The sequence below is a fragment of the Nothobranchius furzeri genome, chromosome 11 (assembly GCF_043380555.1).
Source record: "Nothobranchius furzeri strain GRZ-AD chromosome 11, NfurGRZ-RIMD1, whole genome shotgun sequence".
Lineage (NCBI taxonomy): Eukaryota > Metazoa > Chordata > Actinopteri > Cyprinodontiformes > Nothobranchiidae > Nothobranchius > Nothobranchius furzeri.
In genome coordinates this window covers 8,457,978-8,471,049 of record NC_091751.1, presented here as the reverse complement: position 1 = coordinate 8,471,049, position 13,072 = coordinate 8,457,978, and the positions used below count along the sequence as shown (strand labels likewise).

The 13,072-nt window shown below is 49.4% G+C and overlaps 2 protein-coding genes across 2 annotated transcripts in view; one reads left to right on the top strand and one right to left on the bottom strand.

Moving 5' to 3' along the window:
* Positions 1-923: 923 nt before the first annotated feature.
* LOC139073231 (uncharacterized) overlaps positions 924-13,072 on the top strand; it is a 175,151-nt gene continuing 163,002 nt past the window's right edge. The window contains exon 1 of the mRNA XM_070556194.1: positions 924-1,701. Within this exon, the coding sequence (XP_070412295.1) occupies positions 1,022-1,701 (680 nt within the window). The 5' untranslated portion in view covers positions 924-1,021. The remainder of the gene's footprint in view (positions 1,702-13,072) is intronic.
* LOC139073230 (uncharacterized) overlaps positions 1,694-13,072 on the bottom strand; it is a 176,353-nt gene continuing 164,974 nt past the window's right edge. The window contains exon 2 of the mRNA XM_070556193.1: positions 1,694-1,742. Within this exon, the coding sequence (XP_070412294.1) occupies positions 1,715-1,742 (28 nt within the window). The 3' untranslated portion in view covers positions 1,694-1,714. The remainder of the gene's footprint in view (positions 1,743-13,072) is intronic.

The following is a 13,072-nucleotide window of genomic DNA, read 5'->3' as shown; positions in this document are numbered from 1 at the left end:
AATCCAGGTTCACTTGGCTAAGTTAGCCCTGATCCTCTATCAGAAAGGACTCCAACATGATCGAGAGATCTTGAACCTCCAGAGTATGCTAGCTGAAAAACAGCGAAATGGAAGTCTGAAGGATGAGGAGGACGACGACACCCGCACCGATTCTGGGGAAGATGGGGAGAAGACCCCGCCCCCTTCTGCTGATGACAACAGACAGTGGGAAGGGGGGAAACACCTTGACTCTCTGGACGGACGCATGCCGCAGGGGAGAGACGAAGCTTATCTGTCCCAACCTTCGGCCCTTTTCCCTACACACACTATAGGGCATTCAGGACCATCTAGGGGCCGAGGGCAATTCGCCCTCGAACCCCAGGTTGGACCACCACCCTCATCTTCACGGTGTTCTCAATCTGTGAGAAGTCGACCAGCTGAGCGGCACCTCTATTTAGACCGCTCCCCCAGTCCACGAAGGGTGCAAGGTGCCGATTGGGGTTATGCACCCCAACCTGCACCTCAACCATCCACCCATCCTAGCTACTCCGGTATTCGGCATGCCGGTAACCAGCTGCAGGACAAAGCATCATACGCCAGTCCGTATCCGGACAAAGTGTATTACGCAGAAGCCCCAGTTGAAAGACGCAGGCTGCACTACGCCGACGTGCCCCGGGAGGAGGACCTCCCAGGACACCCCCGTGACGTGCCAGCAGCCCGTCACAGCATGCCGGACCCCGATTTGGGCCCCAGGAGTCAACATTGGGAGCCCAGAGCACACCAGCGATATCCAGCGCTCTCTGAGACAGACCGTGGGTCAGAGTCAGAGGATGACGCGCCGTACCGTGAGTCAGGGCTCCGTGTACGTCAAATTGAATCGCTAGCTAAAGACATAGAACGCTTTGATCCTAACACCAATTAATCCAACGTTGACGATTATCTCAGGGAGATAGAACGTTGTCTGCTTGATCTTCCAGCACCTTCTTCAAGGGAAAAGCTCAAGCTAATTTGGAAAACCACATCTAGAACGGTGCACGGTTTCATGGAAACTCTACCACCTGACATTCGAGATCGGTACTCCTCGCTCTGCCGAGCGTTGAGGGATGAATACGCCACGTATGCAGACTCTGCGTCAGCTACAATGGGGGCCTTCTCCATCAAACACGGGAGGAACGAACCCCCCAGAGAGAATTATCGCCGACTCAAAAGTGCTTATTTCCAAGGTCGAAACGGCCCTGGGCTCGAGGAAGACCCTGCCTTCAGATCCCTGTTCATTCACAACCTGCACGAGTGTGTTCGCTCCGAAGTCTCAATGTATTGTCGGATGAAAAAACTGACAACTCAGGAGATTAGGAGATACGCTCAACAGGCTTGGGAAGCTGGCGGAAAGCCCCAAAAGCCTGACGCACATCACCGCGTCATGCACCTAGCTCCCGACACCGAGCCGCGTTTGGAGCTCGAAGGCACAGAAGCTCCACCCACTAAGCCAAAATCTGCTAAACCTAGACCTGCTAAACCACGAAAGCAGTCCCAATCTCCTCAACAGGGGAAGGGGGGTGCTGATTGGCCGCCTAGGTCTGGACAATCAGACAGGAAGTGGCCCAACCAAAACCAACGGCAGGCAGGTCGGAACAGTGGAAGGTTTAAGGAGCGCCGCCCACAGGTAGGTCCCGAACACAAGTCCGCAGGTGAGTACTTGACCAAAGCCGACCTCCAGGAGATGTTTCAGCAGTTCCTAGCTAAACAGAAGGAACAGCTGAGATCTGCAGATGAGACCCCTGCACCAAAGTCTGCTTCTAAGAAGCCAGACCCAGAGCCAACGTCCGCATGACTAGGCGTGGCTCAACCTCCCAGCGTGGCCAGGACCTACCTGATCAGCTGGGGGAACACTACTGGTAGATCACAGGAGTCTCCTGAAATCTACCCCCTGAGAGATACCTGATGCTAAATTTCTGAAGTTCCTTGGTGACTTAACAAACCATGATCATGCTCGCCGTTTGTACTGTAGCACCAACGTAGGTGGGTGCATACAGGTTGATGCTCTGCTGGATACCGGCTCAGAAATCACCCTGATGTGCTCCACATTGTTCCATCGCGTGTCTGACACCATGCGGTCGCTCGGGAAACCAGTCCAGGTTGAACCTTGTGACCTGAAAATCACCAGCTACACCCAGACCCGGGAGTGTATCACTCACCGGGCGTGGCTGGACATCACCTTCCAAGACATGACTCTGGTTCACCCGTTTTATGTCTGCCAGCTAGACACTGAACCACTTCTCATTGGTCAGGACCTGCTTGAACGTCTAGCTCCCCTCATCGACTGCCAGAAGGGTCAACTGTGGGCCCAGGTGGACACACCTAAGCCCTGGAACCCAGATAGCAGCCGACCATCCTCCATTCTTGAAGTCAGCATAAGTGAGCCGCAAAACCCTTGTTCCAAGGTCATGCCCCTCCCTACGGCTCCCACAGACGATGACCGCCTGCAAAGGCATGAAACCGCTCCTGGAACTCCGTTCCGCACACATTCATCTTTTCTCTGCTCGCTGAAGAACGTCAGCCTGCAGCCATATGCACCACACATAGTTGGTGGTCCTACCATCAACTGCACCCACATCTCAGATGCTCGCCTTGCTCTTTGGTCTGAAAAGTCAGCCATCAGCCAGCAGACGTTTGAACACCTGCGTCAGAAGGACCCCCTTCTGGTCAGTGTGACACGTAGCCATCGGCTCTTGTCACCTACTTGGCCGCAGAGGCTCCTGAAAGCGCCAGAGGTCTGCTCTCTGACTATCCAACTTGGAGCAAGACAGAACACACATACATTCAGCATCATACCACAGCTTGATCCACCTGCACTCATTGGAGCAGATCTGCTGGTTCGACTAGGTGCCCAGCTGGACACTTGCAATCAAGTCCTTTGGGCCCGGGCCACACCTTCCTCTGAGCCTCGCTCAGAAGGCCCTGAACACTTGCTGTCCGGTCAGACCATTCCACAGGCCTGCCGTGCAGTGGTTGAGGCCAGCACGGTTCTGCCCCCACAGGTCAAAGGAGTGCCTGTTCGTCTGACCCTGATGAAGCATCAGAAGCTGCCAGGCACCCAGGCCTTCTTCCAGCCATCACCACACTTCTTGGAGCTCAACTTAGCCGTCTGTGGCACGCCACTCTTGGAGCTGAACAATCGTTCTGCGTACTTGTTGGTCGAAAATCCGACCCAGAGTCCTATCCACATGCCGGCAGGAAAGCCCTTGGGCATGCTGATAGATAGCTCATTCCATGACTTTGAACTTTCAGTCCCCGTGATCGGACAACTTCCGTTGTTCTTGAACGACAGACAGGTTGGTGCAGACACATTCAGTACTTTCCCTTCACAAATGATTACCATCAAGCGGCATGAAGCCCTTCCTAAGGAACCCATTTGCAGTGCAACCTTAGATACTGACAGCGGTCAGTGTCTAACGGTTTTTGCAATAAATACTCAACCCTCTGAGTCACCGGTTGAAAGCCCGGAACACCAGAGACCCTCCTCCTCTGAACCTTATGACGGCTTCGAGGCCGAAGTCAGCCAGCAGCTTGACAAAGCGGATGCGCTGGAGTCAGAGGAGCAGAGAGCAGCGCTTAGAAGCCTGTTCTATGAGTTTCAGTCCATCTTATCCAGGGACTCCCTGGACTGTGGACTCACAAACCTGCACACGGTTCGCATTCCGACGAACCCGAATGCCCCTCCTACTTTTGTACGTCAGTACAAGATTCCCCTCGCTGCTTATGAGTCGATCCAGGAGATCCTCGATCAGCTGAAGGAGAAAAACATCATCAGAGAGTGTAACTCCACTTACAACTCTCCCATCTGGCCGGTTCTGAAACCGACTGGGAAATGGCGTCTCACCATAGACTATCGTGCAAACCAAATCAAACCCTACGTCAAACCATCCCCGCGGGTACAGAGACCAGACTCCCCGCAGGAGGTAGACGTAGTCGCTACATAGTTCTATGCATGGAAATGGAAAAGGGGGGAAAGTGCACGTTTAACCCACTAACATGTACTAACCGACAAAGAACCAAGCCGCCCCCCGCCGTCATTTTCACTAACCAAGAGAAACTCCTCCTAGAACGCTAACAGGAAGTACTTACTAAAACCTTACAGGGTACTCTTGTAACTGTCAACCTACATTCTGCTCTGATTAATGAATCTCTACGTGCAATCAAGACTTTGTCTGAAACCATACATCAGGATATTGTGTACACATGAGTGGTGAGAGATTTGATGCAGGACCTGCTCAGGGAAGTAAGTTCCACGCTGGACAGCTTGGTTGAAAGTCGTATTTCCCCGTACTTGGTACCACTGGACCTGCTCAAAGATAGCTTGACAGCTGCTACCCCTCTACTGTGCACCTTTCACAAATCCACCTAGCGTACAGCCTAAGTAGTGCAATGCCCATTCACGTTGGAAAAAATTAGAACTCGGTTTCCTGTTACATGTTCCCATAATTGTGACAACTCACATCTATAGGTTTAAGTCGATGCTGAACATTGGTATTTGAAAGGACGGTAGGCATTTCCACTTTGAACTAAAAACCTGGCACTCCATCACCTCAACCTCGAACAGCATGATTCGGAGATTGAGATCATGGACGCTTTCCAGGGTTATAACTTTACCATCGATTTAGAAATTGACCAACAATTACTGATTGAAGGAACCAAATTTGTTAAGTTCACACAAAACCCGCGTGAACTTACTTTGACGCCCAAGACTCTACATTGACACAGATTATACCACCTTAATCTGCACATTGGTCGCCCTGGGGATGGGATGGCTCATCACGGCCGTGATTGCTTATTCCGCCTACAGGCGTGTTAAGAAACTCCAAGATAAGAAGCACTTGCTCACCTACGGTGTGCCTCGTAACCGCGTTCGGGGAGACTCCAAGCGTGAATGTACCACACCTGTCTAAAGGGGGTGAGCAACATTTTCTTTGTTATTCTGTAAACCTAAGAGTAGTTCTCATTTTAGTCTACCTCACATATTTATCTGAGTGTTGCAGTATGTCACATTCTTTATAAGCTACACACTGACTGTATGACCTAAGAATGTATTTTATGAGACCTCAAGGTTGCTATGAATTTTCTTGGATGTTATATGTTTTTTTTTTTTTTGGGTTGTCTGTATTTTTGTTTCTTACTTGGTCACATATTAACTAGTGGTTATGTGCCGGCCCAGCTCAGTCTGTCAATGACTCTGTCTGACGCACCAGCACATTGTAGTACCTCTTAGTTTATGGTCCTTGTTTTAGCCCAAAGACTGTCCTGATCTGCCCTTTGGACCAAAAAGGGGGGAATCTTGGGACCACATAGGTCAATGCGCGTTTGCGAACTATGGACCTCGTACATCACCGCGTGATCCATAAACTGAACTGTATGGCCGGCGGTGAGATGCCTTTGTGTCCACTCGTGGAGTTAACCGCCCACCGACCTTCCTCCTTCTACACTACTACCTCTCGCATGGACGACATCATCATTGCGTACCACCTGCGTGAGTGGCTTCTTCTCGTTATGCGCGTTGGGGACTATCCCGTTTCCTATCCTCTTTGTGCCTGACCAGGATCAAAGACCATAGGCGCCAGGATCCAAGACAAAGACCAAAGACAAAGGCGTCCAAGGAGACCAACGTCCTAAGGGACAAACCCATCTGTGCTTCCGACAATCAAGTCGACCTACGTTCATGAGGAACAAACCCATCTGTGCTTCCGACGATCGAGCTTTGGGCGCGATCCCCGAAACCAAAAGGGGGAATGTTGAGGGTCTGACCTCATGAGGAAATTACTATGCAGTGATTTTCTCCAAAATGACTGTGCTTAAATTGCTCTGAAAAGCAAATAATCACATCAGCGCCAAGAAACTTCATTTCCCATGATGCTTTGCACACGGAAGCATTGTGATGACGTCACCGCCTAGTACCAGAAACACGTTCTGCGCATGTGCGGGAAGCCGTGGAGCTTTTCCCGCGAACTAAGACCATAAATCTTCAGCAGAGACAAAGAATCCTCGTTCTTTTGCCCAGGATACCTGGCGGTAAGGACACGCTTGTCAACGCTCCGACAAATTGAGCACGCGGAAGCTCTTAAGTGCCCAAGTTGAGCCCACGGAACTGCTGGAAACTAAACTGCAAGCCCATCAGATCTGCTCGTTTCTGCTCCCCTCCAGCTGATGTTTGAGGACACAGAACTGCGGAGGAAAGCAACAACTCCATCAAGCACGCTGTAAGTTATAACTCAGCACAGAAAGAAACTTTGCTGTCTCTGTCCAGCCCGTGGAGAAACACTCGTGAACGCCAAACAACGGAGAAAGCATCAAACCGACGGATGACGCCGAAAGCTGCGGAGAAACACGGAGAACCGTCAAATCAAAGAGGGAGGGACGCCTCGCTCTTCTGGTGATCAGCAACTCATCTCTTTCTCTCTCTCTCCTTCTTCTTCCGTTAACTCTATAGTCCAGAATAAGCAATAAAACCGCGCTATTGCTTAAAAAGTAGCTTCGTGTTTTCCTCTTTCGTCCCAAACACGTCCGTCGGGTCATTTTGAAAGAATAAACTGCTTATTGATCATTGTTTGGTATCTTAAAATGGTTTCTGTCATGGCCAGGCTGAAACTAAAAGATATTAATTTGTGATTAATCTTTTGTGTTGTTTCATGATCTTTTGAAATGTTTTGAGTGATTTAAGGTTAAGTTACTACTGATTCTAAGTGCTTTGGAAGTTAAAGTGCAAGTTGCCACCCACACTTTAGCCAGACAAAGGGGTCAGCCATCTTGTATTCAAGACTCCATTTTGAATCATACACACGCACACACACACACACACACACACACACACACACACACACACTACTCCTTTGTGAGAACAAAGGACCCCATTCATACATCCTCCATCACATGCAAACACATCCATCTTCAATCATATCACACGGTTATTATTCATCTATTCCACTGTTTATTCATTTGACAAATTGTTAATTAAATGTTATAAAATTCAGATTTTTGTGTCCAGTAGCTTTGTTGTGTCGAAGAGAAGTCTCTGCTCCAAGGATTCTACGAACTTCAAGAAAGACTGATAAGAGTTTTGGATTCATTTCCCTTTCTAATTAAAGGGTGGTGCCCCGAAGATATCTAAGAATATCTTAATTAATTAATAAATCAGTAAATAGTTCCATATTTACAGAATTTATTGAAGAATCCAAAAGTAAGTTAAAGCTTACGAATTGTTCGCTCCTAATAACCCCAACAGTTATAATGGTTGTCTTCGTACAAAGGGGGTGTTGAATACTCCTTCGCGAGTAGTCTAGGAGGTGGTGTGATGGGACGTATCTCAGAGGCGTTATGTGAGCGTACCACCATGGCCTGAGCAACTGCGACTACTGAGAGTACACCCAGTACAGACAGCGAGATAATTTTTTTTCTTGGGTGTTGTACGTGTGGGTACAGCCGCTTTAATGGCAGTGAGAGCAAGTGGTCAAATGTATTTATAGGTCACTAGCAGAAACTAAGGCACGTGGTCAGAGTGTAATCGTAACCACCGTAGCTCTTGTCATAATTTAATATACATAGAAATCAGAAACGGGCATGTCAGGATAGACTTCGCGAGTGATAATGCGGCCAGTATCTGTGTGCGCTTGAGAGCACCTTGTTGTTCTACTGTGGTGCCCACGCCGCCGGGTCTGTAAATGTCATCGACCTTCTTTATATACGCATACGCTAAAGACCGTATATTCTCTATGGATTTGAACACGTCCTTTGTTTCGCGTAACGCTTGAGCTGTCTCGAGCGTGATGTTGTGAGTGTACGCCAGTGTTTCGCGTGCACCGAGGTACGAAAGGGCGTGCGCTACAACTATTAACCTTGGTTTGGGAGTGTGGCGAAACCCTCGCTCCGCTGTAATGGGCAGATGCAATGTTATCACCTGGTACGTTTCGTTAGTCGGGTCGTAACACACCGGTCCGTGACACGGACCGTCACATTGTATGGGGCACAGTAAGGACAACACGCCGCCGACCGTGACTTCGCACTCGACCGCGGTGGTGTTCTCGATTTGCAAAGGATCACATACGCCTCTCCAGTCGCAATGAGGCACATTGTAGTCGACGCGACCGTCGGTCACTATAGCTTTCGTCAGCCAACACACTCGATTGCCCTTCGAAACATCGGCGATCAACGTGAGTGTAGAGGTCGCCGTTGCTTTACTGTACGCCAGGATATCCGTGTGTGAGTGCACGCTCGACGTCGATTGACAACCGGTCATGTCAGACCTGATCAGACCTTCGAATCACATGACCATTAGTTGTTGTGCGGCCGAGAGTATCGCGATCATACCGTTGAGATGTGTAGAAAGCGCGTACACGCCAGCCTTCCACGTTTCCAAAGTTTCCAGCAGTCTAGAGGGACTTGTCTTAGCGCGCACGGCTGTGCTGAATTTGCATTGGGTAGACACAACGGCTTTGACCTCGCTTAGGATCTTGTGGGCTCATGTACTCGTGGTGGGCCAAGACGTGTATAGTCGAGCGCGGTGACGCCCCGAACACTTGACCCGGTTTTGTTGTGGCGATATGCGTGTCCAGTAATGCGGCAAAGTCCGCGTGTCTAGCGTGTATTGATTTTACAGCTCGCTCACACCCCAACAGTACGGTCCGTAGAAGTTCGTTCACTTGTTTCCATGCGCTCGTGGAACACAGGACATCGCAACCTCTGTGATACTCAAGTAAAGCGTCACACACCAGCTGCTTGCACGTTGGAAATACAATCGGTAGTAACTTCTTACTCCACTCTATGTTGAACTCGTATAGTATGTATATGGGCGGTTGCGGCGGTTTGCGCATTTTCTATCTACCCTCCGCTAATATGACTCTGTGGTCTGTCTCCTGAGATGGTGCGGTTGGAACTTGCGAGAGTGCACTATCGACGGTCGGCGTTTCCATTTCGTCAACTGTGCCATTTTCAGCCGCTGGCAAACGGCCGTCGACGGTCGATGCGAGACACCAACATAACGTTAGACCGCGACCCTCATGCCAGTTTTCTGTAGTACTGGTTGTAGTTTCTGGTGCACACTCGATACGCCATTACGATCACAATTACGTTGATTAATAAATCCAGTGTTGTAGCGACTGCAGCCAGCGCCGTCGCGCAACTCGTGTCAGTGTTATCTCTCTATACTTTCATTCGTATCCAAGCGTATGCAGAATCTACGGATCTGGTGAAGTTGCTTGTCACTAGCTTGCGCACGTTTGATATGGCACGTTGCGCGAGACTCACACAACCTGCAGTGGCGACCGTCGCGTCAGTGCAAAGTTTTTCCGATATATCGCTCGCAACATCGTTTGTCATTTGCTGTACACTGCTCACACTGGCCGCGAGGTCGCGGAGAGGGTCTTCATTACGAGTTGTGTAATATCCGCTGACTTGCCGATTCAATTCTGGTGGCGCTGACCCAAACGAGAACGCTTTGAAGGCGCATGTCGTGGTAACTCTGGTAGCGCCGTGGTTGACGAGGACGATCATCTTTAGCAATAGTTCATCTCGAAGCACAACGATGGTGAGGGCGATGGGTTGGCCGGTTCCGCCTTCAGGCCACTCGGTTGCCGCTAGATTGCCCAATGCCACACACGCAGATGAACCCTGTACACACTCAATGACCCGTGTGCGATCGTTGATTTCTGCTAGTACGTTTGCTAGTTCTACGTGCTTCCACGGATCGGGCGTGGTCACGCGCTTGTTTTAGAGGCGTTTTCGCGCAGCCTCTACCCTGCACGACCGCTCGTGGCCGCACTAGCTATATTAATCTTTATTTGTTTAACACACACACACACACACATACACACACACACACACACACACACACACACACACACACACACACACAAACACACACACACACACACACACACACACACACACACACACACACACACAGGCCCTTGCGTGCAAACCCCGGTCAGGCCTGCAGTGTACACATCAGAGACATGATGTTCTTTCACAGAACTGAGGTTGTTCATTACTAAATGACTTTTACAGGAATATTGTTATTATACTATTCAACAGGTTGATCATAATAATGTGTATTAAACCCACAACCTAGCACTGAGGACAGAGGGACTTTATTTAAATTAGTACTTAATGGAAACGATACATAATGATACATAAGAGGCATGTCATACATTCAGCCTAGGAATAGTAGCATTGTGCACTATTAAAAATATACACATCAATTGCTCGAATCCCATTGTTGCAAAGTAAAACTCTAATAAAACTCTAGTCTGACATCAACAGAGAAGACTTAGTGTATGTACTACAAATACAGCATTAGGATTTCGAGTGGACCGTGCACCTTGTGAACCATCAGAGGCTTATGACACAACATATCTTCCAGTTGCTATTAGACAAGTTATAATTCTCGACCATTTTTCGGAACTGGTTTCTTGGGTCCGTGAGTAAATGCCAAATGAGATGATAGTCCTTAAGTAAGTTCCTGGCGATCCCACGTCACGCTCTTGCCCATCAGCCGGTGAACGCTGAGACGGAACTCGATGAGAGCGATGTATTTTTTAAGTGCTCCGAATGTACTTCTAACAAGCGTGCGATTCACTTCGTGAGTAAACCGCAGCTGCAGCTGATTCAAACAGTCAAGCCAACTTTCTACATCACAACATGCGTTTTGTAGTTAGTCGAGTTACCTTTTGTGTGGCGCATGCACGGGTTGTTAGCGTCCAGCTCCCAGCTTAGAGAGTCCTGTATTGACACAGACGTCAATACATCTCGATGTCATGCAACACACAAAGTCTGTCGCATACAGGTGGGTTAACACATGTACGATACCTTTTGTGTGGCGCATGCACGGGTCGTTAGCGTCCAGCTCCCGGCTTATAGAGAGTCCTGTATTGACACAGACGTCAATACATCTCGATGTCATGCAACACACAAAGTCTGTCGCATACAGGTGGGTTAACACACATGTACGATGTTTGCGATGGCACGCCCGTTTACAATGGGACACGACGATGATCATTGTTAACCAAATTCTTGTTTCTCACGACAGGTGGTAGCGTTGTCTCCTGCACCTGGTCTTCGTGCACAGAGGGTGTTGTAATGTGCTCGTCATAGTCGCGATCGTTGTCACTCGAATCCGTTGTTCTCACGACAGGTGGTAGCGTTGTCTCCTGCATGTTGTCTTCGCGTGCGGCAAGCGTTGTGCTGTGCTCGTTATAATGGTTGTCTTCGTACAAAGGGGGTGTTGAATACTCTTTTGCGAGTAGTGTAGGAGGTGGTGTGATGGGACGTATCTCAGAGGCGTTATGTGAGCGTACCACCATGGCCTGAGCAACTGCGACTACTGAGAGTACACCCAGTACAGACAGCGAGATCTTTTTTTTTCTTGGATGTTGTACGTGTGGGTACAGCCGCTTTAATGGCAGTGAGAGCAAGTGGGCAAATGTATTTATAGGTCACTAGCAGAAACTAAGACACGTGGTCAGAGTGTAATCGTAACCACCATAGCTCTTGTCATAATTTAATATACATAGAAATCAGAAACGGGCATGTCAGGATAGACATCGCGAGTGATAATGCGGCCAGTATCTGTGTGCGCTTGAGAGCACCTTGTTGTTCTACTGTGGTGCCCATGCCACCGGGTCTGTAAATGTCATCGACCTTCTTTATATACGCATACGCTAAAGACCGTATATTCTCTATGGATTTGAACACGTCCTTTGTTTCGCTTAATGCTTGAGCTGTCTCGAGCGTGATGTTGTGAGTGTACGCCAGTGTTTCACGTGCACCGAGGTCCGAAAGGGCGTGCGCTACAACTATTAACCTTGGTTTGGGAGTGTGGCGAAACGCTCGCTCCGCTGTAATGGGCGGATGCAATGTTATCACCTGGTACGTTTCGTTAGTAGGGTCGTAACACACCGGTCCGTCACATGGACCGTCACATTGTATGGGGCACAGTAAGGACAACACGCCGCCGACCGTGACTTTGCACTCGACCGCAGTGGTGTTATCGATTTGCAAAGGATCACATACGCCTCTCCAGTCGCAATGAGGCATATTGTAGTCGACGCGACCGTCGGTCACCATAGCTTTCGTCAGCCAACACACTCGATTGCCCTTCGAAACATCGGCGATCAACGTGAGCGTAGAGGTCGCCGTCGCTTTACTGTACGCCAGGATATCCGTGTGTGAGTGCACGCTTGACGTCGATTGACAACCGGTCATGTCAGACCTGATCAGACCTTACGAACACATGACCATTAGTTGTTGTGCGGCTGAGAGTATCGCGATCATACCGTTGAGATGTGTAGAAAGCGCGTACATGCCAGCCTTCCACTTTTCCAAAGTTTCCAGCAGTCTAGAGGGACTTGTCTTAGCGCGCACGGCTGTGCTGAATTTGCGTTGGGTAGACACAACGGCTTCAACCTCGCTTAGGATCTGTGGGCTCATGTACTCGTGGTAGGCCAAGACGTGTATAGTCGAGCGCGGTGACGCCCCGAACACTTGACCCGGTTTTGTTGTGGCGATATGCGTGTCCAGTAACGCGGCAAAGTCCGCGTGTCTAGCGTGTATTGATTTTACAGCTCGCTCATACCCTAACAGTACGGTCCGTAGAAGTTTGTTCACTTGTTTCCATGCGCTCGTGGAACACAGGACATCGCAACCTCTGTGATACTCAAGTAAAGCGTCACACACCAGCTGCTTGCACGTTGGAAATACAATCGGTAGTAACTTCTTACTCCACTCTATGTTGAACTCGTATAGTATGTATATGGGCGGTTGCGGCGGTTTGCGCATTTTCTATCTACCCTCCGCTAATATGACTCTGTGGTCTGTCTCCTGAGATGGTGCAGTTGGAACTTGCGAGAGTGCACTATCGACGGTCGGCGTTTCCATTTCGTCAACTGTGCCATTTTCAGCCACTGGCAAACGGCCGTCGACGGTCGATGCGAGACACCAACATAACGTTAGACCGCGACCCTCATGCCAGTTTTCTGTAGTACTGGTTGTAGTTTCTGGTGCACACTCGAAACGCCATTACGATCGCAATTACGTTTATTAATAAATCCAG